The sequence below is a fragment of the Hipposideros armiger genome, unplaced genomic scaffold (genome assembly GCF_001890085.2).
Source record: "Hipposideros armiger isolate ML-2016 unplaced genomic scaffold, ASM189008v1 scaffold_28, whole genome shotgun sequence".
Lineage (NCBI taxonomy): Eukaryota > Metazoa > Chordata > Mammalia > Chiroptera > Hipposideridae > Hipposideros > Hipposideros armiger.
In genome coordinates, this window is record NW_017731378.1 from 2552296 (window position 1) to 2577580 (window position 25285).

Consider the following 25285-nt stretch of genomic DNA (forward strand, 5'->3'; position numbering starts at 1 on the left):
CCCCAGGAGTTTATCTACATGAGTGTGAGTGACTATGGAGTCTTCCCAGGCAGCATCACCCCAAAGGAAGAGATTAGAGAAGATCCAGCAATGAAGCTTGGCGCTTGAATCTGTTAGCAAGCCCCTGAGTTTCAGTGCACCGAAGGGGCATGGAGGGTGACTAGGACGGTACTATAAGCAAAAATGGAAAGAACTATTTTTATTAAAACTCTGTAAGACTTTTGTACACAAATGGCAGTTTTGATACCCAAGTGGAAAACTGAAACTCTAAAGGGAGCTAAAAGACATTCGTCCCTACATTTAGAAAAAAATAATAGACTTTTTTTTTAAAGATTTTTTATTGGGGAATTGGGGGGAGGGGAACAGACAGGTAGACAAATTGCTGTTTTGTTCTTCAGTCTAGTTGTGGAGGATGTCGCTTCACTGGCCCATGTTGGTATGAGCATTGTGCTCTGTGAGGCAATCAGTTGCCGGTCATTGGTCGGCCGCTCACTGCAGCTCACAGCAGCTCTCACCGGCTGCCAGACGCTCACACTGGCTGCCAGCCACTTGTGTAGCTCATGGCAGTCCACTGCAGCCCCGCTGCAGCTTATGCCGTCGCCGACAACTCACAGCAGCCCAGCTCCAGGTTGAGCTGTTGTTCACCATCTTAGCTGTAGAGGGCGCAGCGCCACTGGCCCTTAATGTGGGATCTGAACCGCGGCCCTGCTGCTCAGAGCTGGTGTCCCAAGTGAGCTCTTAACCAACTCGGTTGGCCCTAGGCTATTTTTTTTAGAGGAGGATTACAGAAAACTTGAGCAGAAAGCACAGAGTTCCCATATGTTCCCTCCCCCTTCTCCCCTGTACAGCTTTCCCCATGTTTAACATCTTGCATTAGTGTGGTACATTTGTCTGTCCCCACTTTGTTAATGCATAGAACCCAGTGTGAGCAGCAACAGTCTCCAAAATCATGCCCAGGGGATGTGGTGTTCTTCAGATAAAGCAGAGCCTATGCCTGGCAGATATGGGTGCCTGGTGGACATGGAAGGGCTGGAGCAATGGAAGAATAGAAAAGCAGCACAGACAACGTGATGGCTAACTGAGCTTGTGAATGAGTGAGACCTCCAATAAACACTTAATCGAGAACTTTTCAAGGATCAGGACTCCTGGACTCGCAGATGGGAATAAGAGCAAGGGAAACATGGGCTGCAGCACAGCAGTGAAGGAGCAGATACTTGAGAATCAGACCAACTAGGTGCCAATCCTGGCTTTCCCACTGAATCTGCTGTGTGACGCTGGCTGATTACTCGGTGTCTCGGTTTCTGTGTCTATACAATGGAAGACGTATAGTTTCTACTTCATATAATTGTGATAAATCACGTAAAGTACTTGAAACAGTACTTGGTGTACACAGAATGAACACTCGATATAGTTTAGCACCTACCCCATGGGGTTGCTATAAAAATTGAAAATGAGATACAGGTAAAGCACTCAGAAGAGTTCCTGACATACTGTTGCATGGTAGAAGTTAAATTTTACATGGTGCCAGTATATACACTGGAAGACTAACAAAAGGAGAAGAGACAAACAATTTTATTTGGCAGTGTAAAAGCAAAACTAACTACAGTTGTTTATGTAAATTGCTTAGCACTTATGCTTAATTACTATGAAGCACAGTAGCAATTATACATAGCATGAAGTGTGTCAGGTTGACTTGCTAAAGTTTTTATTATAAAACCAACCTCTGTGTACATATGCTCAGGGTTCGTTGTCTGTTGCTCTTGTATGATCGTCTGCTAATGGAGCATGGTCATCTGCTCACAACGTTAGAAAGTCAGTGGGGGCACTGGCTTGTCCCAACTTCCCTCTCATAGCTGCCAAAATATTTTTTTCGGTCCTTCTTACCCTGTTGCATCTGATGATTCTTCCATCCTTTCCCCAAAGCTCTTTAATTCAATGCGTTTTTATACTTATTATGTTCAGTACTATAATAGGAGCTGGAGGGGATAAAAAGATAATTAAGGCAGCTCCCACTTATAGTCACATATAAGGGAATAAAGGAAACCTTAATATGAGGCAGAAAAAAGTTGCTGTGAGACTTCAGGAAACGCTGACTGTGGCTTGTGAACTAGATACTTAAGAATACGTAGGATTATTACATTATATAATATAATTATGAGATATAATTCACCTACTGTAAAATTCGCTCTTTTAAAGTGCAAAAATCAAGGGGTTTTACCATATTCACAAACTTGTGCAACTCGCACTACAATCAATTTTAGAACACTTTTATCACCCTAAAAAGAAACCCCATATCTATCAGCAGTCACTACTCATTTCCCTCCCATCAGTCTCTAGCAACTGCTAATCTACTTTCAGTTTCTATAGAATTGCCTATTCTGGACATTTTTAATAAATAGAATCATATAATTTACAGGCTTTTGTGTCTGACTTCATTCACTTAGAATGATATTTTCAAGGTTCCTCTATGTTGTAGCATGTATCAGTACTTCATTCCTTTTTATTACCAAATAATATTCCATTGTACAGATATACCACATTTTATCCATCTATTCATCAGTTGATAGATACTTGGATTGTTTTTATTTTTTTGGCTGTTATGAATAATGCTGCTGTGAACTCATATACAAGTTTTTGTTGGAAACGTGTTTTGAATTCTCCTGAGCCTACACCTAGGAGTGTCATTGCTGGGTCATATGGTGACTCCATGTTTAACTTTTTGAGGAATTGCCAGACTATTCTCCAAAGTAGCTGCACTATTTTACAATCCCACCTGAAATGTATAAAGGTTCTGATTTCTCCACATCCTTGCCAACAGCTGTTGTTGCCTGTCTTTTTTATTTTAGCTTAGTGGGTGTGAATTCTTGTTGGATTTCCCTGATGTCTAATGATAGCCACTCATATATTTTTTTTTGTAGGAGTGTCTATTCAAGTCCTTCAACCATTTTTTACTTGGGCTATTTGCCTTTTTATCGTTTAGTTGTAAGTGCTTTTTATATATTCTGAATACAAGTGCCTGGCTAGATAAATAATTATTTTCTCCCATTCTGTGGGTTGTCTTTTTACTTTCTTGATGGTGCCTTTTCAATCATGACAGTTTTTAATTTTGATGAAATCTAAATGATCACTGTTTTATCTCGTACATGCAGGTCTATGTCTATTTTGAATTAATTTTTGTATATGGTATGAAATAGGGATCCAACTACATTTTTTTGCATGTGGATATCCAGTTGCTCCAGCACCACTGGTTGAAAATACTAAGAATGGGCACGATTTAAAAGAGCAGCATGAGCATAGCCATAGAAACATGAATGTATGGGTGTCCAGGAATAGCAACTGGTTCATCTTGACTAGAGGACTGGACAAGTAGGGATATTTCATGGGCAATCAGGCTGGAAAGATTCGTAGGGTCAGATTATGGAGCGCCTTGAGTGGCAAGAGATGGAGAACTACGAAAGATTCTTGCACAGGACATCAGAATCAGGCTTTCAGAAGACTGACTTAGCTGCACACAATACACCGGACTGGAATGGGGTAAACACTGTAAGTAGAGAAGTCAGTTAGTGGAGCTTCTACAGTGGTCTAGACAGGAGACCACAGCCAAGGCTGTCACAGCGAGAGTCACGGAGACTGTGAGAGAGAAAAGAGGGAACTGGCACGTGAAAAATATAATAGAGGCAAAAGCACACACAGGTCTTAATAACTGATTGGATGGTGAGGATGGATTGAGAGAGATTTGGGGAAATAGTGCCTCCATTAACAAAAAACAGTAACATCAGGAAGACTGGGTAGTTTGGCAGGAAAGGTGAGTTAGCTTTTGGACATGTTGTCTTTACATTTTCAAACATTCCCAGTAGGGAAGTCTAGCGTTCATTTGGGAACGCAGCTCTGGATCTCAAGATAGAAGTCAGGATTGGCGGTAAGGATGTGGGAGACCTTGCATAGTCATGGTGTTTATGACCGGGGGCATGAATGAGGGATTCTCTCCTATTCCCCTCTCTCTCCAGATAGCTGCTCCTTCTGAGTTTCCTCAGGTGATACTTCTTCCTTTTCCCACCCCCAAAAGTGAGTTCCTTCATTCTTTCATTCAACAAATATTTATTAAATGCTTACTGTCCCCAGGCATGCTTCAAGGCACTGGTAATGCTTGGTGAACAAAACGGACCACTACCCCACCTCCACAAAATCTGCCTTAATGAAGCTTACAGTCTAGTGGGAAGAGGCAAAAAGTAAAAAAATAAATAAAGATGTAAAACCTAGTGTTCTGACGATAAAAGTGCGATGGAGAAAAATGATGAAACAGAGAAAGGGGATGGAAGGGGTTGCAATTTAAAATAGGATGATTAAGGACAGCCTCAAGGAGAATGACACATTGATTAAAAGGCCTGATGCAGGTGAAGGAACAAGCTATGTAGATATCTAAGTAAAATGCATTCCAGGCAAAGAGGACAGCCAGTGCTGGAGGCTGGAGAGTGCCCAGTGTGTCAGAGGAACAAGAGCAGAGTCAGCCGGGTAGAGTAGTAGATTAGGCCCGAGGCCTAACTGGGGGCTACATTGTGTAGGGTCTTATAAACCATGCTAAGAATTTGGCTTCTGCTCTATGTAAGATAAGAAACCACCGGAGGATTTTTGAGCAGAGAATGGAAAAAATTGATTTATATTTTAAAGGGATCAATCTTTAAAGGGACCAATCATTTTGAGAGTAGCATGTGGGAGAATACAGGTAGAAGCAAGGAGACTAGTTAGTAGGCTTTACCAATAAATAATCCAGGTAAGAGAGAAAGACAGTTTGGACCAGAGTGATAGCAGTGAAGGTGTTGAGAACCGATTAGAGCCTGGATATATTCTGAGCTGGAGCTGGCAGGTTTGATGACAGATTGAATACAGGATGTGAGAGGAAGAAAGGAGTCAAAGATGACTCTAAGGTTTTTGTGTGACAACTAAAAGGAACTGCGCTTTACTTAGGTGGGGAAGGCTGCAGAAGGAGCAGGTTTGAGACGGTGTCATTGAAGATGAGGAGTTCAGCTTGAGGTGTATCAGGAATTTAAGTTTGAGACGCCTATTAAACATTGAAGTGACATATCAAGAATATGGCAGTCTCCCACTTTATTACTACTGTTTTTCAGAAACTACCCACATTTTAGGTGTTGTGTGTATTTTGTCTGAAGAGAGTCAGCCAAGCTCCTTTGGCCTCTGACAGGAACCTGAACCTCCTCAATCTATTTCATTCCCAATCTGCTTTCTGATGATGGCCAGCATCTTGCTGGCCTTTAGAATTGCAGGGTACACCAAATTTCATGGTACAATATATAATGATTCCCATGTTACTTTCTTCTATTATAATGGAAAAGAAAGCTAATAGGTAATATGTTTGTGTTAATTTTTAAATGTCTATACTGAAGTCCATTTGCCAAATCTCCAACATTCCAGATTACATATGCACACATTAAATTTTTAATTTTTATATAATTATAGACTTGCAGAAGGTTGCAAAGAAATGTGCAGGGAAGTCCCACACAAGCCTCTCCTAGGGTTAATGTCTTACAACTATAGTACAATATTCATAAAGCTTATTCAGACCACCAGTTTTACATACTCATTTGTGTGTGTGTGTGTGTGTGTGTGTGTATAGCTTGATGTGATTTTGCCACATGTATAGCTTTGCATAATCACACCACAATCAAGATACTTAACTCTACCATTACCACAAGGCTCACTGGTGTTATTCCTTTATAGCCAAACCCATCCCCCATCCCTAACCCCTGGCAACCACTAATCTGTTTTCCAGCTCTATACTTCATTCCTTTTTATTGCTGAGTAGTACTCCATGGTACGGGTGTGCCACAGTTTTTTAACCACTCATCCTTTGAAGGACATTTAGGTAGTTTCCAATTTTTGGTTTTAATGAATAAAGTTGCTGTGCACATATAAGTACAAGTTCCTGAGTAAAAATTAGTCTTCATTTCTCTGCAATAAATGCCCAAGAGTGGAATCACTAAATCATCTGGCAAATCCGTTTTTAAATTTTGAAAGGAGCAGCTAAACTATTTTCCGGAGTCAAATTGTTTTTGGAATTTAATTATGACTCAATCCCTAGAAAGGTATTTCACTGTTTACCTCTTTCTGATTAGAGAACTATTGCTCTCACAGTCCAGTGGAGTCAGACAGACCTGGATTCAAATTCTGCTTCAATCACTTATTAGCTGGGAGAGCTTAAACAATATATATATTTAACTTTTTTGAGTCTCAGATTCCCTATTTGAAAAATAGGGAAAATAATGCCTGAGATAGTAGGGATTTAACATCAACATGTAAAATACTGAGAGTAGAGCATCAGGTACACAGTAGTGAGTTAACGCAAGCTCTCTTCCCACCCTGGCAAAATAACAATCAAACATTACTCCCAACATTTTTGGTATTTGAAATTTTAAAAATCCAAAGGAAGCATAATACTAGCTCCTTTTGTATGTATTCTTTTTTACTAAGTAAATTATCTTTTGTAGATTCCATGTGCATAATTTTCCTTGGCAAAACCATTTTCCCTTTCTTCCTATCAATTATATTTTCTGAATTAATCCTTACAACTGTTGGCAGCAGAAATGAGTTGGTGCATCTCCATTATGCTCTGTGTTTTTTCTCTCTCCTAGGTCAGTGAACAATTTCCTGATGACTGGTCCAAAGGTAAGAAAAAAAAATTCCTTTGATTTATTTGGATTTCATTAATCTTAGCTTCTTGGCTGAAGGCTATACATGCCAATTTCTCTTTATCCACATCTTTTATTATGCTGTATCTATTACAGACAGAAAAACTGGGGCACAGAGAGGGTTAAGGACACACTTCAAACCACACAGCAAACTAGTGTCAGACCCAAGACAAGCAGTCGGGAGTATTGATTCTGAATTTATGGGAGGAATTTCCAGAGCCAGAAAAGTCAAAAGCCTTTCAGTGTCAGGCTACAGTCACACAACCTTCTCAGTGCAGTGGTGGGATGCAGTTTTCCATCTTTAAATTACTGGCATTGTACTGCATGGTCTCTAAGGACGTTTCCAGTTTCAAAATGGTCTTTGCTAAGATGGTAATGAGATGAGAACAATGGAAAATTCATGGATGATGTAATTTGGGATCATTTTGAAGAGGCAGAATAGTACAGTGAATAGTATAGACCCAGTGAGGTCTACCATCTGATGAAACTGAATTTCATTCCTATCTATATCATTTGCTAGCTGGGGAACCTTGAGCAAATTGCTTTAGTTCACCTCTCTGAGCCTCAGATTCCTAATCTATACACTGGTTCTTCTTTCACAAAGTTATTTGTGATGTTAAATGAGCTTGCATATTTAAAGTGCTTACCCTGTCATTATTTTGGAGGGATAGGAGGGTGGGCAGGAAGAGAAGGGCTTGGCCACTTTAGGGCAAATATCTCCCAAGTCCAGCTGCTGTGAGTCTGCATTTTAACCCCTGTATCCCCACAGGCTTACCTGATCTACTCCAGCAGCGTGGCAGCTGGTGCCCAGAGTGGTATTGAGGAATGCAAATACCAGTTTGCCTGGGACCGCTGGAACTGCCCTGAGAGAGCCCTGCAGCTGTCCAGCCATGGCGGCCTTCGCAGTGGTAAGGAAAGCCTCGGCCACAGCTCCCGGGACCCCCTGGCCACAGGTTAGAGCCCCACTCTCCAGGGACGGCCCCCTGCCTCCCTACACCCTTATTCCTCACCTGGCCTCTATGCTCACTTCATCTCCCACTCTGGGATCTTCTCCGTTCCTTTTCCAGCTCCTGTTTCCTATCTATAGAACTTTTTTCTTTCTTCCCCCAAACCCTCATTGCTCAACGAGTAGACCTTGCTTCACCCCCAATCCTATACCATCCTTGGCCTCCTGGTTGGCAAAAGGCTTCCTCAGTACAGATAACATCAGGAGGTAGGTAGGGATCACAATTCCTCCTACCTCTAAGCCCCTTCCTTCAGCAGGCTCAGCAGAGAGGTACAAGCCAAGTGGGAAACGACTTGGAAAGCAGATTCCCATGGAAAAGATAAAGAGTGGCCATGCCAGTAAATGAAAGAGCCGCCAGTCAGAGGTTCTTTTCAGGAATAACGGGCACATGCCTCTTAGACTTCAATGTTCTAGGAGAAAGTGGGGATGGGTTCTTCACAACCTGGACTTCAGATTCATCTCCACCCCCATTCCTTCCTCAGGCTCTTTCCCACCTAAGTCCTTTACAATCATGCATGCCTACAAAAATCTAGCCGCTTCATCATAAAATATGTGATCTGAAAAGATGGAAGAGGAAAAAGTAGAGCTGAGACCAGGGCTGGAGTAGACCCTGGAAGAGAGTGAGGTACATTATAAAGGTGGAAAAATAGGATGGAGCTGGGAAAGAAGCGTGTGATGATCATAGTGAAGGCAAGCAGCATGGCTGGTATTTCTTTGGGTTGCAACCCCTCCCTCTAACAGATCCAATTTTTGGTTCCTGCCAGCTAATCGGGAGACAGCGTTTGTACACGCCATCAGTTCTGCTGGAGTCATGTACACTCTGACTAGAAACTGCAGCCTTGGGGATTTTGACAACTGTGGCTGTGATGACTCTCGGAACGGGCAACTGGGTGAGTAGTGTGATGTTGCGGGTGAGTAGGACAGGCCAGTAAAGTTCACTTCAAGAATGAAAAGCTCGGTGGGTAGCTGGGTGGGGTAAAGAAGAGTTGCATTCTTCCAAATCTGAGGAAAATCAGGGCGAACCAGTTTAAGCCCAAAATCTGTTGTGACAAACCAGGCTAAATGTTGCGTGGGCCCTTCTCTCACTGAGTGTTTTCCTTAATTTAAACATAATAATGATAAAGGAACAATGCTTCCCGAGGATTCAATCCAGTCAATCTCTCAAACACAGGGGTGCTGTCCTTCCATGGTGTCTATCTCTCTGTCTCCTTTCCACTCTTTACCTCCATTGTCCTCTCTTTTCCTCCTGGCACTCTGGCTCAACTTCCAATTTGGTTGGTCCATATTTTTTCAGTTGTTCCTTTCTATCCCCTCGATGCTCGCGCTTTCCTCACCTTTTTCGCGCCATGTGTCGTGTCTGGAAGTCAATCGCTGGAGGGGCACGTGCACACTCCGTCCAAAGGCCAGAAACTGTGTTTAAGTAGAGGAGCGCCGGTACCTTGCAGAGAATCCACTCGGCAACTACTTATGTCATGAAGTCCTGAGCAGCAGATTGGCTGAGGCTGGACGTGGGCGCGCAAAAATGGCAAAAACAAATCTAGGCTGAAACTAATCTTGAGACTGGGCTCTCGCCCAGCCCTAGTCCTTCCCCATCCCATAGCCCCTCAGCCTGATTAGAAACAGCAGCCAGGAGGATCCGCACCACCTGCTCAACGACCTTTCCTCCCCCTGCACTTTTCCAGGAGGTCAAGGCTGGCTGTGGGGAGGCTGCAGTGACAACGTGGGCTTCGGAGAGGCAATATCCAAGCAGTTCGTCGATGCCCTGGAGACAGGACAAGATGCCCGGGCTGCCATGAACCTGCACAACAACGAGGCCGGCCGCAAGGTGAGTCCTGCAGCCCCTGGGGTTAGGCAGCTGGCTCTCTATCCATTACCAGCCTTAAGTGCGGACAGCTCCCCACTTAACTGTTTGGGAAGACGAGGTACTAAGGCGGCTGGCCACATAGATTGACCAGAAGCCTCGCAACTCCCCCAGAGGCCGACTCCCCACGCGCTTAATCCCTGGCCCGCTCACTCCTGGCTCTCTCCCAGGCGGTGAAGGGCACCATGAAACGCACGTGTAAGTGTCACGGCGTGTCTGGCAGCTGCACCACGCAGACCTGCTGGCTGCAGCTGCCCGAGTTCCGCGAGGTGGGCGCGCACCTGAAGGAGAAGTACCACGCAGCTCTCAAGGTGGACCTGCTGCAAGGTGCGGGCAACAGTGCCGCCGGCCGCGGCGCCATCGCCGACACCTTCCGTTCCATCTCCACGCGGGAACTGGTGCACTTGGAGGACTCCCCGGACTACTGCCTGGAGAACAAAACGCTAGGACTGCTGGGCACCGAAGGCAGAGAGTGCCTGCGACGCGGGCGGGCCCTGGGCCGCTGGGAGCGCCGCAGCTGCCGCCGGCTCTGTGGGGACTGCGGGCTGGCGGTGGAGGAGCGCCGCGCAGAGACCGTGTCCAGCTGCAACTGCAAGTTCCACTGGTGCTGCGCGGTCCGCTGCGAGCAGTGCCGCCGGCGAGTCACCAAGTACTTCTGTAGCCGAGCCGAGCGGCCGCGGGGGGGCGCGGCGCACAAACCCGTGCGAAAACCCTAAGGGTCTCTCTCCTCTCCTTGCTCCTTTCCCCATTTTTCCTTGACTTGTTTTAGAGACCCCAGTACTAGGGAATGGGGATCCCGCACTCCCAAGCCCAGGGATCCTGAGAGAGACACTGCAATCTCCTGAGTTTGTCACTTTCCAACCTGTTCCCCCAATTTCGCTGCATTCCCTGGAGCTGTCTGAAACGTCCTCACCGCCCACATTTAGATCTGAGAACTCTTGAGATTTTGAGCTACTGATCTTCATTGGACGAGGTTGAGAATAGAAGTTCCCCCCTCCCCTTCCCAGCTATCCTAACTCCTTAGGAACAGGAAGACCCCTTCTCAAATATGCAGGGCCCGCGGGTAAAGCCATGGCTTCTCTTTTGCTCATTTTCTTGTCCTCCACCCCATTTTTTGCTGCCAGGCCTCTACCACAGCCGCATCTTCCTTCTACAATAGAGCTACTCCTGTGCTTGATTTCCTGCTAACTGTTGGCATAGACTCCCCAGGGAATCTCTAATGCTTTCTCTCCCCTTGCCCTTTTCCCTCTTTCCGTGAAGAGAAACAGAAAACTGACCCAGGAAAACGCATGGGGACTGGTTCCTAGAGGCAGGGGTTGAAGAAGGGAGTGGAAACCCTAGCATGCTGCCTTGCTGAAAACGGAGGGTGCTACTCATCTTCGCAACACCGTCTCCAGGGGACTTGACCAGTGGGGCAATGATCCTCCTAGACAATCACCTAAGGTGCTCCACTTACCCACAATGTCAAAGAACTAGTGAGGTCAGATTAGCAGTCATTTCCTACCCTTTCAAGTAACCTTCTCCTAACCTATTTCCTCCTAGCAACCAACTTTACCTCTTGTCCTTCCACAAAGGATCCTTGTGCCTGAGCCAAGCCTGAGCTCAATAAAGCCAGTTTCCCATTTGGACCCTGGTTTGCACCTCTAAAAGGCAGGTCATAAGGAAAAAGGAGCTAGGACCCTTCCTTTTCACTAACCTGGTTCTCAAACAGGCAGGATTTGGGGCCTTGGATATTTTCCTTCAATAAGTAAACTTCCTGCAATGAAACTGTTGCTAATAGGAAGTTCAGCACCTTCCATTTTTAATTTATTGCAGTCACTGTAGTATGTGTCTTTCCCCACGCATTGAACTCATTCAACATATCTCATCTTGGAGATATAGGGGCGGGTGGGTGGAAGATGTAACCTTGAGGCCCTCCCTTTACTTCCACCTTGCCAGAATACCACCATCCTTAGCGCCTTTCTTCCCTGATGGCATAAGTAGTTATCCTGGCCCTACTGAGGCTAATCTGCTAAGGATTAGTAAATCATCCACATAATTCTTCCTCTAATACATTCACTCAGCAGCTAAGAGCTTGCTGCTTGTGGCGCTTCAGTCTCCCGGTTCTGAGAGAGACGCCGTACAGCAGGGACTTGCTTATGAGACGGCTCTGGGAAGGGAAGAGCCAATCCCTGACACATCAGCAGCCCACGGAGCTTCCCAGCCATTGCCCTTCCCCTCGGCTGCTCCTGGGTCTGCTCTTCAGGAGCGCAACTGGTCAAATGCCAGACCCCCTCATCCTGCCTCTCCCAGAGCAAGAACGAACAGAGGAGGTGTGGCTCCAAGAATAAAACAGGGGCTGAGTGAGGCTCTAAAGGCCAGCCTGGGAGTGTGGAAGGGCTCCCATATATATCCAAATTGAAATGGTGGCCAGGTCAGACGCCAAAGCCCTGGCCTCACGCCTACACATCTTCTGGTCTTAGTAACACTTACTGAAAGGTTCCCCTTCCTTCCTTATAGGGGACACACTTCCCTTCAGGGTCTCCTAGTGCTTCTGTTCCAGCTCTATCAGCAAAAGGCTTTTGCTTCTTCCCTCAGCTTTGATCTGGGCCTCTTACGTTTCCCAACTCACCCTTCTTCCTTCACGAAGCAGCAGCATCTACCAGCCTGGCTATCCCCTTTGGCAGAATGATTTGATACTGTACAGTAAGAAACCTGGCAAGAGCTAGAAAATATACAAGTACAAGGAAAGGAAAGCTGCCTTCTTGTAAAGGAAAGCCGCGTTCTCCAGGAGGTCTCTCAGCAGAAAAGCAGGGGAAACTATTGTGCTTCGTATTTGATAACTCCAGGTCAGTACTCTTAAACATGTCTTGCTGCCAGAAAGTTCTTTCCCAGGTTATTGTTTTGCATTCCCAAATGGAGATGATTGATACCAGATTCATTTGAGTTCTAGAAAGGAAACATGACTGAGCTACCTTAGACCTTTAGTGCTTTTCCCCCTCCTGCATTATCCATTCATTCATTTGTTCACTCAGCAAACACACAGGAGTGGAAATAGAGTGGTGAGCAATACATGGCCCTCCCTGCAATCATGGAGTTTAGGTTCTCCCTTAGACTCAATCACCAGGGCTGTGTTCTCCTTCACAGACGAGGACAACTCCAGAACGAACAGCTGCTTGGGAAGGCACTTTAAGGTCAGCTAGTCAAACTTTTGTTTTATAGATTTAAACCGATGCTAAGAAGTCTGGCTTGTTCCACCAACTAGCAAGTGACCGTGGTGGGGTGCGTACTGGAACCCAGGCCCCTTCCCTCCTCTAGTGTGCTCTTTAGGAGCCCATCTGGAGTCCTCAACCAGAGGACAGAAACAGAGGGAGGTCCTAAGAAGTGACAAGGACACTGGTTGGGGGGTGGGGTGCAAAACACTGTCTTCTTCCTGTCCCTGGCCTCTAAGCATATACACAGGCAGGGCTTTCTTTTCTTGAAAAGAATCCCAGCCTCAACTGGCCTGAGCAGCAGGTTAGGGCAAAGACACAGACAGGGTCGTGCTCAGCGCTGGTGGTGCTGGTGGTGGTGGGAGGGAAGGGCAGGCCAGGGCACTCGCCTATTGTGGGTCTGGATTGGATGCTTCCACTCATTCACTTCCTTTTAATTAACCCGCATTCCTGGAGGAGAAATATTTATGTTGGCTCCCATAGAGGCAATCTGCAGACTGGAAAGAAGGGGGAAGAAAGCCTGCCTTCGCAAAACAATATCTCTAAAGAGCTCAGAAAGAGAAAATAAGAGAACAAAATGCCATTAAAATAGCCTTCTACCCCCACTGGAGTCAATGAAAACTTCATTTCACATGCTAATCCCCCTCCGCCCCCTTCTCTTCTCACAACACCTTTTCCGAAAGTGTTTGGGAAAAGTCTTCGCAGTCAGTACACAGCTCCCTGCAGCTCAGACTTCTCCTTGTGTTAGTTCAGGGCCCCAAGTGGGGCTCTCACTCCAGCAGCGGCTTTTTTCTCCCCCCCTTTAATTTAAACAAAGACTTCGGAGTTCATCAACCTCCCACTGAAATTCACAGCTGCTGAACAAACTAATCCCCTCTCCCGGCCTTTCTTCCCTTCAATGGGCTCTTGGCTTCAAAGACACTTTGGGAAAGGACTTCGCTGGGGCTCACACTGCTTCATCAATAGAAGTTAGTGCAAGTATTATCTGAAGAGCAAGTGGCTTTACAAACAAATACTGCCTAACAATCCCTTCCTCCCAAACACACACATCTAGCCCGCAGACATGATGGGATCTACAACAGGATTAGAGATAGTACCCCCTGGCTTCACACCCAGCCCCTTTTGTGCAGCTGAGCTCAGCCCTGAAGTGGTGTGGGGAAAACCCTGGCGCTGACTGTCAGGCACGGATGGAGACACACAGACACACGCAGCAGAGTAGCCACAAATGCTGCAAGGAGAGAGTCAATTTCAGTGACACCCTCCTTTCTTCCACTCTCTGGACTCCCCATCTGTCCCGAAGCCTCTCCCCTGCTTTTTATTAGGGTGCAGAGAGCAAGAACAAAGACAGAAAGAGAGGTAAAGGCAAAATAGGACTCAGGAAACAATTATTGGGAGATGACTGAGGAAACCAAACCAAAGCAGCTTTATTGCACATAGGAACATCAGTGCTTTGAACGCAGCATCCAACCACAAAAGTGAAGGCAGCCCTGAGACATGCGGGGGCCAAGGGGCAGAAGGGCCTCCAGTCCTTGAGGAGCAGTGCTAGAACAGGGTCTTTCAGTGATATGGCTCCTATTCCAGAACGGGGCTTATGGGCTTATGCTCACAGATTGAATGGTCTAGGGTCTTGGGCCAGGGTTCAGACAGGTCAAGTCAGGGCAGTGGTCCCTCTGCTCCTATCTCATAGGCTAAGAGAGCTCCCAGCAAAAGGAAGTGCACCCCTTCCACCTAACCTCACCCACCCTTACTAATGCTGGTAGATGAGAAGTTTTTTTAACAAGGGCCCAAGTTCTTCCTCTTGGTTCTGCTCAGCACCCATCCCTTATGTCCATGACTTGTTCAAAGAATGAACAGTCAACTCTAACCCAGCCTCTGGGACTCAGAGAAATACGGACCTGGAAATATGAAGTCAGAGGCAAGGAAAAGGTACGGTCAGGCTCATGACCCACATAAGGAGAAAACAAAAGGCCCACAAGACGGGGACGGCAGAGGTAGACTTGGAAGTGATGACCCTGCTCACCCTCTCAGAAGCCACTTAAATAGAATATCCTTGGGGGAGAATACACGCTGCCCCAGGTCCTGTTGGAGCACAGTATTGGGAAAAGTACAGAACTGGCTCCATGCTCTGTCTCAGAGGCTGAGTGAACCCTGGGCAGATCCTAGAAGGCCAGGCACACAGGAGTAGAAAGCAGGCGCTCAGCTCGTTTGGAGCCACGCCTAACGCATCATCTACCGGGAAGCAGGAAGGAGGGTAGGGAAAAATGAACAAAATCTTCCCAAGTTCCCTTTTCTGCAGGGAGGAGTTAAGTAACAGCAGAAATGGCCTCCCGGTAAGAGAGGCTGCCTGACCTACACATGCAGCTTATGAGCAATGGAGAGAATAGCCTTTAGGATGGGCATGAAGCTGGAGACCTCGCTGAAGCGGCTGCAGCTCACCACCTGGGCATGCACGGCAAGGCCCTGCTCAAAGCTTCCTGAGTCCACACATCGGGCCACCTCGTGGAGCCCAGCCAGGACATGAGGCGAGAGCTGTGGGGGGAGTGGCCCTTAGGTTAGTCAGCCCAGCCCAGCCCCTACCCTGGCAGCACGACGGGATAAGACAGGACTAAAGTTCTGGAGCCTAGTCCAGGCAAGGTGGATGTATTGTGTGGGGAACCCAGGATGGTGAGACCTAACGGGAGGAGACACTGGGCTCCCTTTGGCCATGGGTGATTGTGGAAGGGCAGGAGGTAGAGGAGTATCACTAAGTGTACCTACTGTCCCTTCGCAGAGCTTCTCATATAGACATTCTAGACGTTGGGCTGCCTCCTCCAGCTTCCGTTTTGTCTTCTGCAAGGAGGGAAATGGATTCTGACTGCAGCCCCTTAAGCCTAACACTACACAGGACTATACTGAATCACAGTAGATTAGAGCTAGAATAGCTTAATGCTACTTCTTTCATTTCACAGAAGAAATGGAGGCCTGAAGAGGGTAAGTGACTTGCTCAAGCTGACACAGCCAGTGAATGAATGTCCGGTTTCCTCACTCCTGGTTTCACCCTCCTTCCAGTATTCCCTGCTGTCTTTCCAAGAGTTAAGTCTCAATGCTGCTGGGTCCTGCTACCAAGGAGCTGGACTTCAAACTAGACCAGTTCCCCCACCCCCACCCCCACCCCCTGGATGGACATCAAATCAGTATAAGATACAGACAGCATGTCCAGGGACAGTGAAGAAAGTCACACAAAAAATTGATCTCCAGCTAAGGGGTCCCGGAACCAGCTATGGGGTGTGAGGAGGACATGGTCAAGAAGGTTCGGACTTACCAAGTCAGTGGCAGACTGGGAGCAGCGTTGTAGAAGCGCCTCAAAGCTGGTCTTCAAGGACTGATGCTCTGGGGGCAGCTCCTTCCTATCCATTTTCTCTGGTGGCCGTTGCTGCGGGAGGAGCAGGAAGAAAGGATAGGCAGGCAAACTGTCCTTCTCGTAGCTTCCCTAAGGACTAGTCCTCAGTGACTCAGCATCACACTGCTCCCACTAGAGCAGAGCAGACCTGGGGAGGGGGCGCCCTCTGCAATAAGGACATTTGGGGTCTGCCCTCTGCCTGTTCCCAGCTCAGAGCCTGCCTCCACCTTGAGGCAGAAGGCCCATCTAGGATGCTCCCTGTTTTTCTATACCCAAGCCGGGCTAGAAGGTTTCCAAGGGGAGGGGAGCACATTGTTCCTGTCACCTGCAAGCCGAGTTCTCCTGGGGCTCCAGGGGGAGCATGACCCACACCAGGGACACGGGGCTGTGAAGAAAGGACTCCTCGTGACTCCAAGGTGAGGCTCATAACTGGAACCGTAATTGGTGCTGGAGTCATAAGTGTCTCTGGCAACTAAAGAGATAGAAAGAGAGGCACATGGGTCTAAGCGAGAGACTCTCTAAGCCCGGGGTTGAAAGAGTGACAGACATTATGAGCGAACAAGGGGACCAAATAGTGAGTGGGGAACCAGGAAGTGCATGAATGTAAGAAGGAAAGAGGAGGGCCTGAGGGGAGCAGCGTGCGGGGAGAGAGGAAAGAGCGCGTGCCTGAGGGGGAAGGACTGGGCTGAACTCTGTAAGGAACTGGTGAGCTGGGGATTGTATGAGGGGGTGGGTGGGTGTACTACCTTTCTCCTCTGAAAGTCTGCCCTGGGAGCTGGAGCATTTTTCAAGGAACCTTGAGTTCCTGAAGAGTATAAAGATACAGGTGTTTAGGGGCATGGTCAGGAACATCGGAAATTTTTAGTCTGAAGGCCATCAACAGTATTTTTGTTGGAGTCCACCACACCTCCCTCTGCAGACCAGTCATACTTTCAGTTGACATTCTCCAATCCATCGAGCCCCGGTTCATTGGCTTGAAGAAGAGACTCCCAAGGTGATGGTGGGAAGGTGGGGAAGACAGAGGCAATGACCCAGAAGAGGGAAGCCATGGAAGCAAGACTGACCTGGATGAGGAGTCAAGATGCCAGTGGTTGGGAGGGCACTAGAGCCTGGAGCACCTGGACCTCCTGGAGGGTGTGCCGCAGGGAAGCTGATAGGAGGGGCTGGAGGCTGGGAGCTCATAGGGTGGAGAATTGATGGTCTCACAGGAAGCGAAGGGAGCGGCTGAGCAGTCTCAGGCAGGGAGGCGGAGCCAGGCTGCATGATGTCTAAGGGTGCCATGGGTGAAAAGGGACCAGGGAGAGGCCACGTTCCAGGGAATCCCACGGGGTTAGGAGTTTGCACCCTTTGCTCTCTTAAGAGCTGTGGCTGAGATAAAGCTGAAGTGGAACAGAAACAGTTCATTGCCACCAAATTTCAATTTGGGAGAGACTCAGAGCACATGAGGGAGGAATAAAGCCTTGGTAATAATTTTGCAAAACCTAATAATAATAAATGGTTAATACATGTGTATGGAGATCTACCATTTGTAAAGTACTTTTAACTGTACTCCTTATTTGACCCTCAAAACAATCCTGTGGGGTTGAAATGACCAACATAACAAGTACTCTTACTTTTCAAAAAAAAACAGAGCGGCTAAGTATATTTCCCACAGGTCCAAAGCCAGTAAGTACTGGCAATCCCAACTTCAAATTCCAAGCTCCTCTACTATACACACACACTGCCTCCCAAATCCATGCTGGCAATTCCAATTGTTTTCCTCCATGCTTTGCCCAGACAGATCATTCACTCACTCACCAGGCCTTACCCCAGGGCCCAGAGGCAAAGGCTGGGTTACCTGGGACCCAGGTACTCTGTAGTCACTTATGGTCTGCATTCTAGAGCCTTGATAAGGGCTAGGATGGGAAGGTGTTAATGGTGTCACTAGCGATGCCTGAGGTGTGAAAATCCCTGGCCTTGTAGATGGAGTCTGAACCTGTGAAGAGAAAAAAGGGTTAGCACTTGGGAAGGAAAAAAAATTATAAAGCTAAGTAATTGAAAATGAAAAAACAATAGAAAAAAATGACACAAAAAGCTAGTTCTTCCAAAAAAAATCAACAAAACTGATAGGTCTATAAAAACTGACAAAGATAAAGACAGAACACACAAGTCATCAAGATGAGGTATGAAATGGAACATTATAACAGACTTTGCAGCCATTAAAAGGATAAGAAGGAAATATTACAAAGAAATTTTACATTCATGAATTTGACAACTTAGGAAAAAATGGGCCAATTCTTCAAGAACTACAAACTACTAAAACTCAGTCAAAATTAAATAGATAACTTAAATAGTCCTATAACTATTAAAGAAATTAAATTTTTAATTAAAAAGCCCCCCCCCAAAGAAAAAAATAAATTCCTAGGCCTAGATAGCGTCACTGGAGAATTTTAACCAAACATAAAGAATTAACACAGGGCCGGTCGAGTGGCGCGTTGGTTAAGAGCAGGCTTGGGATGCCAGCTCTGAGCATCAGGGTCCCAGTTCGGATCCCACATGGGGCCCAGTGACACTGCCCTCTACAGCTAAGATGCTGAACAACATCTTGACCTGGTGCTGGGCTGCCATGAGTCACCAGCAACGGCGTAAGCTGCAGCCCCTGCTGCAGTGGGCTGCCATAAGCTACCGTGTGTGGCCAGCAGCCAGCGTGAGCTGCCAACAGCCGCCATGAGCGGCCGTCCTAAGGCTGGTGACCGATCTGCCTCACTCGGGAAGAGCGCAATGATAATACCAACATGGGCCAGTGAAGCAACGTCCTCCACAACTAGACTGAAGAACAAAACGACAGCAACTTGTCTGTTCCCCTTCTCCCGATTCCCCAGCGCTGTTCCCCTCCCCCAATTCCCCAATAAAAAAAATCTTAAAAAAAAAAAAAAGAATTAACACAAAGTTTACACAATCTCTTCCAGAACATAGAAAAGACATTACCTAACTTATTTGATAAAGTCAGTACTACCCTGATACCAACACCAGACAAAGACAGCACAAAATAAAACTACAGACCAATATTTCTTATGAACTTTGACACAAAAATCCTCAGTAAAATTTTAGCAAATCAAATCCAACAATGTATATTAAAAAATAATATACCACAACCAAGTGGGATTTATTCCTGGTCATGCAAGGCTGGTTCAATATATTTAAAAATCAATCAATGTAATCCACCATAACAACAGGATAAAGAATAAAAATTATTACATAAAATGATGTAGAAAAACATTTGACAAAATTCAACACTGATTCATGATTCAGTACATCAGGAATAAAGGAAAAATTCCTCAGACTCATGAAGAGTATATACAAAAAACCTACAGCTAACATCATACTTAATGGTAAAAGAGTGAATATTTTCCTTTTTTTTTTAAAGATTTTTATTGGGGAATTGGGGGATGGGAATAGTGCTGGGGAAGTGGGGGAAGGGGAACAGACAAGTTGCTGTCATTTTGTTCTTCAGTCTAGTTGTGGAGGATGTTGCTTCACTGGCCCAAGTTGGCACCATCATTGCGCTCTTCCCGGCTGAGGCAGACCAGGTGCCAGCTTCCGGACGGCCAATCACGGCAGCTTGAGGGCCGCTCACGCTGGCTGCTGGCTACACACGGTAGTCCATGGCAACCCACTGCCACAGGGGCTGCAGCCTATGCCGTAGCCAGCGACTCATGGCAGCCCAGCTCCAGGTTGAGCTGTTGTTCAGCAATTTAGCTGTGGAGGGCAGTGTCACTGGCCCTCATATGTGGGATCTGAACCGGGGCCCTCTGGCGTCCCAAGCCAGTTCTTAACCATCGCGCCACTCGGCCGGCCCAATATTTTCCTTTTAAGATTGGAAACCAGGCAAGGATGTTCACTTTCACAATTCTTATTTTAGTACTATAATAGGCAAGAGAAAGGAATTAAAGGCATACATATTGGGGGTGGGGTGGAAGATATAAAATTGTCTCTATTTGCAGACAATGTGACTGTTTGCATAGAAAATCCCAAGGAATCCACCAAAACAAAACAAAAACCAAAAGAAAACTCAACTCCTAGAACTAACAAATGAGTTCAGGAAACTCAATACTAAACATTGGAAGTCACAGGATACAAGATGATTAACAACAACAACAACAACAACAAAAAATCAATTCCATTTGTATATACTGACAATGAACAACTGGAATCCAAAATTGAAAATGCAAATACCATTGGGTTTTAATTGCTCAAGATAAAATTAAATAGTTAGGTTTGAACTGAACAAAACATATCAGGATCTGTATGATGAAAATTATAAAATGCTAATGGAGATAGCATTGAAGAGACATACGAAGTTCATGGATGGGAAGACAACAGAGCAAATATGTCAATTCTCCTTACATTATTCTATAGTTTTAATCCAATTCCTGTCAAAATTTTAGCAAGTTTCTTTGTAGACATAGACAAGCTTATCCCAAAATGTATGTGGAAAGGGCAAGGTCCCAGAATACTCAAAGTAATTTTGAAAAAGAAAAGTAAAATGGAGGAATTACTCTTTCTCATTTTACTCTATAGAAGTAGTAATCAAGATGGAGTGGTACTGGCAGAGGGATAGACACATAGACCAGTGGAATAGAATAGAGAACAGAGAAATAAATCCATAGAATATGCCCAATTAATTTTTGACAAAGGAACAAAATTAATTCCATGGAGGAGAGACAACCTTTTCAGTAAACAATTCTGGACATCTATTGGTAAGAAAATTAAGCTTGACCTAAAATAAACTTCACACTTTATACAAAAATTAACTCAAAGTGGAACATGGACTTAAACTAAAACATAAAACTGTAAAACTTCTAGAAAGAACATAGGAGAAAATTTGGGGGACCTTGAACTAGACAGCAAAAGCAAGATCCATAGAAGGAAAACTATAAAATGGAGCCTATAAAATTAAAAAATTTTGCTTTGTGAAGCACCCTGTTAAAAATATGAAAAGACAAATCCTTACATAGTTATACACACACACACACGCACACATACACATACATGTACAACATGTGAAATCTGAAGTCTGACTTTATGGATTGTACTTGTATCAATTTCTCGGTTTTGATATTGCACTGTGGTTGTGTGGGATGTTGGCATGGGATGGGATGGGTTGTGATGCATGAGACATCCCAGTACATTTTTTACTTCCTGTGATTCTATAATTATTCCAAAATAGAAAAGACAGAGGGAGAGGGAAAGGGAGACGTGAAGGAGAAGGGAGAGAAGAGAGGGAGAAGGAGGGAGAGGGAAGAAAGAAAATTAGGGTTAGAATTGAAGGTGGAACAGGATGAATCAATCATCAGAGCTTCTGCCTGACACCTCTATTTACAATCTCACTGGATTTCATTCCCCAGCTCTTCTGTATCATAACAGCACCCTATCCATCTGGGCACTGTGGCCAGGAACCTAGGGGCCAATCCCCACTTCACATACTTCTCTAAACCATCACTAATTGCTGTCAATTTTACTTACTAAATATCTCAAGTCGAGCCTTACTCTCTAGCTTAGGTCATTTCATATCCTCATCATCTCTTTCTGTAGCCTCCTAACTGCCTGCAGCCTTGCCTTTTCTAAACACATAGCATAAGACTATTCAAAAGCTCATGACTGCTATCAATCTCAGGGTCAAGTCTAAGCTCTTTAGCTCAGAATGCCAGGTCCCTCCTGATCGAACTCCTACCTGTTACCCCAGCTTCATCTAAGCCCACTCCACTGCCCAGCCCCATTAAAATATTAGTAATTCCTGGGCCAGCCGAGTGGACCGGTGGTTAAGAGCTGGTTTGGGATGCCAGAGGGCCCCAGTTCGGATCCCATATGAGGGCCAGTGACACTGCCCTCTACAGCTAAGATGCTGAACAACAACTTAACCTGGAGCTGGGCTGCTGTGAGTCACCGGTGACGGCATAGGCTGCAGCCACTGCTGCAGTGGGTTGCCATGGGCTACCGTGTGTAGCCAGCAGCCAGCGTGAGCGGCCAGCAGCCACCGTGAGCAATGGTCCAGAGGCTGGCGACTGATCTGCCTCGCCTGGGAAGAACGCAATGATGGTGCCAACTTGGGCCAGTGAAGTGACGTCCTCCACAACTAGACTGAAGAACAAAAGGACAGCAACTTGTCTGTTCCCCTTCCCCCAATTCCCCAGCACTGTTCCCATCCCCCAATTCCCAATAAAAATCTTAAAAAAAAAATTCAGTAATTCCTCAAGTGGGCTTTGCTCACTCTCCTTTCAATGCTTTTGTACATACTGTTCCCTCCGCTGGAAAAAGCCTTCACCTACCCTTTCCTTTGCCTAAAGAACTTTTAATCTTCAAGACTGAGATCAACATCATACTCACTCTGAAATATTCCCTAAACTTCCCCAACCCCCAAGAGTAAGTAAATTGCTTTCTTCTGTGTTATTCTGCAGCACCTTCTCATACTCCAATATGGCATTTATAAATTTCACTGTAGGTTTTTTTTTTTTTAACACATCTATATTTCCACTAGACTATGAGCTAATTAAGGGCAAGGATCATGGTTTGGGCACCTTTTTGTTCTAAGAGTCGAGCAGTTGTTCAATAAACAGTTATTAGAAATGCAACCAAATCTATGCACTATGAAATCAGGAATTTTCATCATTTTTGTTCACTAATATGTTCCAAGTGACTAGAACCATGCCTGGTACTTGGTAGACACTTAATGAGTTTGTTTTGTTTTGAGTATTTTTTAAAGAATGAACAAATCAACAAACAAACAAGGTCTCACCTGGTGAGAAGGCTGGAACCCCAATCTGCAAGATGATGTCTCTTTAGAATGGGGGTGAGCTCCCACAATGACTCGGGGAAAAGGGAAAGGAGGAGGCTGCTGGCCTAAGACACCGGCTCCCTGGGCATGAAAAAGCCTATCTCTCAGCTGCTGAATTGGTGGCTACAAAAGTTATAATGAAGAACTGTGTTAAGTAAAATTAAAACAAGCAAACATCCTCTCTTACAAGCCTGGCCCCATATAGCACTCAAAGCTCAGCTGACCCTCTACACTCTAGCTACCTTAGATGACTCAAAGCCTCCTAATGCCTGCCAAGACTCCTTCCTTGCTGTTTTTTCTGCCTAGGTCGCCCTACATCTGCTGGTAAGCTACTTCTCTTTGAAGGTCCAGCTCAACAACTTGAACCATTGAGAAGCCTTCCTTGACTTCTGCAGGCAAAACCAGCCCCTTCCCTGAGGCCCTCAGTGCTTAGTATAAGTTATCACCATCTGATTTTCCTCAAGAGATTGTGAGCTTCCTGAGGGACTAGATCGTATTTATCCCAGGAGCTTCAGCATTTAGCATAGCGCCTGGGACACGGAAGTGCTCCACCAGTGTTAGATGATGGAGTAAAATGGTTTGCTCTTTTCACGTGGCCCCACTCACCTGCACACAGTCACTGGGTAGGTAGCTCATGGCAGTGGCCAGGCTGCCCTGGGCTGCCAGGAAGTTGGCATACTGAGTGACCCTGTAGGTTGTGGCAGGGCCTGGGCTCACCCCATCAGGACCCCGCAGGAGCTCCAAGCCCCTGTTGAGGACCATCACTGTCTCCATCAGGTCCTAGAGGAAAAAGCATGAGGGCAGTGAGCCTTCTTCAAAGCACATCCTGCTCTCTAAGCAGTTGACCCAGGGACCTCCCACTGTGGGTAAAAGGGCACCCAGCCATAGCCAGGTGAAGACAGTGGTGATGATATATGAGACATGACAGTTAAAGAAGGACCACTTGGCCTCACGTCCCAAGCTATTAGCATTGAGCTCAACTGGGGCCATCTGGGTCTTAGATTCTAGCACATCTCTGCCTCTTTTTTTTTTTTTTTTGCTTTCTTTATCCTTTTTGCTAGTACATCAGCAATTTCAGACCCATTTATACTATTGTTTCATGGGTGACTGCCTCCCCATGAGTCTGTGACCCCGCCCCTCCCCCTTGCTCTGGTCTCCCACAGAGTGTCTGGTACAATTTAGGACCACAGAACTTTTCTTAGCAGCTAATAGAAGGCCCAGGCTCACAATTACTCAAATATAGAATAAACTTGTATAACCAAATCTGAAATGGGAGAACCTTACAAGGTTAATACTTAAGTAGCTGCTGCTCAGTGTCCCCTGAGGAGGGAAGGAGGTGATAGCTCATCGTTGGGAGAAGGTCCCAGACATTAAGGGCCTTTCTCTCCTCCCTAATACCCTGACTGCAGCCTGGGGACCCAGAAGACTGGCCCTGATATCCCTGCACATCCCTACCACTAGCCTCTCCGGAAGCCCAGGTACAGAGGGACCAGTGCCCTGCAGAGAAGGGGTACCTGTAGAGCCATGGGGGATGAAGCCCGGTGGCACTTTGCCCAGCACTCCACCAGCCGCTCCACACTCCCTGAGCAGACATAACAGAGCCTGGCTTCGGGGGTGAGTGCCCTGCCGCCCTCGTGCTCCATGCGAGTACCTAGCATGTCTGCAGAGAGATGGAAACATCTTTAATGGCACAGCTCCCCTTTGCTCCGCCTCCTTTTCCTGTTTGCAAATAGGCGGAGGACCATGAGCTGTGGGACAAGTAGCCACAGTGGCTTTGAACAACACTGACATTAACCCCGTTCTACAGTGAGGGGCAAAGTTCTTGCTTCAAGATGTGACAAGAAAAAGTAAAACGGGAAAACAAATGACAGGAGGGGCGTGCTCTGTCATCCTTTCCTCCCAGCTGAACCACACAACAAAGCCTGGCGTCCTAGAGCTCGGGCTGCTCTTCTGCCTCCTCGGACTCCACGGACTCCAGGGACTCCACACTGGGGTCACACCACTCCCTCCTGAAGCCAAGGGCCACCTACCACAGAGCTCAGGGAATTTCTCTGGCCCTGAGTACGTCAGCAGCAAGGCCAGTGCCTCTCTCCAGTTCTGCAGGCTACAAGCACACACCATATCCTTCCAATTCTTCCTCACAACACAGGCTAGCAGCTGTAATGGGCAGAGAGGGAAGGAGGCCATCAACTATCCACCCACCACAAGCAGTAGGAGTCACGCATCAGAATGTGCTAGAAAAGCCACTCATGAGCAGGCTTCCTGTTAGACCACTGACTGGGGCTCGGGGTGAGGTTGGGGTGGTCAGAGTGGGAAGAAAAAGGCTGGCA

The 25285-nt window shown here is 46.3% G+C and overlaps 2 protein-coding genes across 14 annotated transcripts in view; one reads left to right on the forward strand and one right to left on the reverse strand.

The window, feature by feature from the left end:
• Positions 1-3417: 3417 nt before the first annotated feature.
• WNT8B (Wnt family member 8B) lies at positions 3418-13332 on the forward strand. The gene is made up of 6 exons (XM_019636281.1): positions 3418-3543; positions 6648-6681; positions 7445-7612; positions 8475-8600; positions 9393-9535; positions 9742-13332. Exons 1-6 carry the CDS (start codon positions 3418-3420, stop codon positions 10285-10287), a joined length of 1143 nt encoding a protein of 380 aa, XP_019491826.1. The 3' UTR covers positions 10288-13332.
• An 818-nt stretch (positions 13333-14150) lies between these two features.
• SEC31B (SEC31 homolog B, COPII component) overlaps positions 14151-25285 on the reverse strand; it is a 33041-nt gene continuing 21906 nt past the window's right edge. For 10 of the 13 annotated variants that reach the window (XM_019636571.1, XM_019636568.1, XM_019636567.1 and 7 more), the window contains 11 exons: positions 24986-25112; positions 24470-24615; positions 23562-23735; positions 22917-23078; positions 17939-18116; positions 17206-17520; positions 16888-16946; positions 16467-16613; positions 16064-16174; positions 15520-15591; positions 14151-15291 (listed from right to left, as the gene is read on the reverse strand). In XM_019636571.1, the coding sequence (XP_019492116.1) occupies positions 15112-15291; positions 15520-15591; positions 16064-16174; positions 16467-16613; positions 16888-16946; positions 17206-17520; positions 17939-18116; positions 22917-23078; positions 23562-23735; positions 24470-24615; positions 24986-25112 (1671 nt within the window). In that variant the 3' untranslated portion in view covers positions 14151-15111. Of the gene's footprint in view, positions 15309-15515; positions 15592-16063; positions 16175-16466; positions 16614-16887; positions 16947-17205; positions 17521-17938; positions 18117-22916; positions 23079-23561; positions 23736-24469; positions 24616-24985; positions 25113-25285 lie in introns of all 13 variants that reach the window. The other 3 variants (XM_019636574.1, XM_019636572.1, XM_019636573.1) reach the window with 3 other exon arrangements.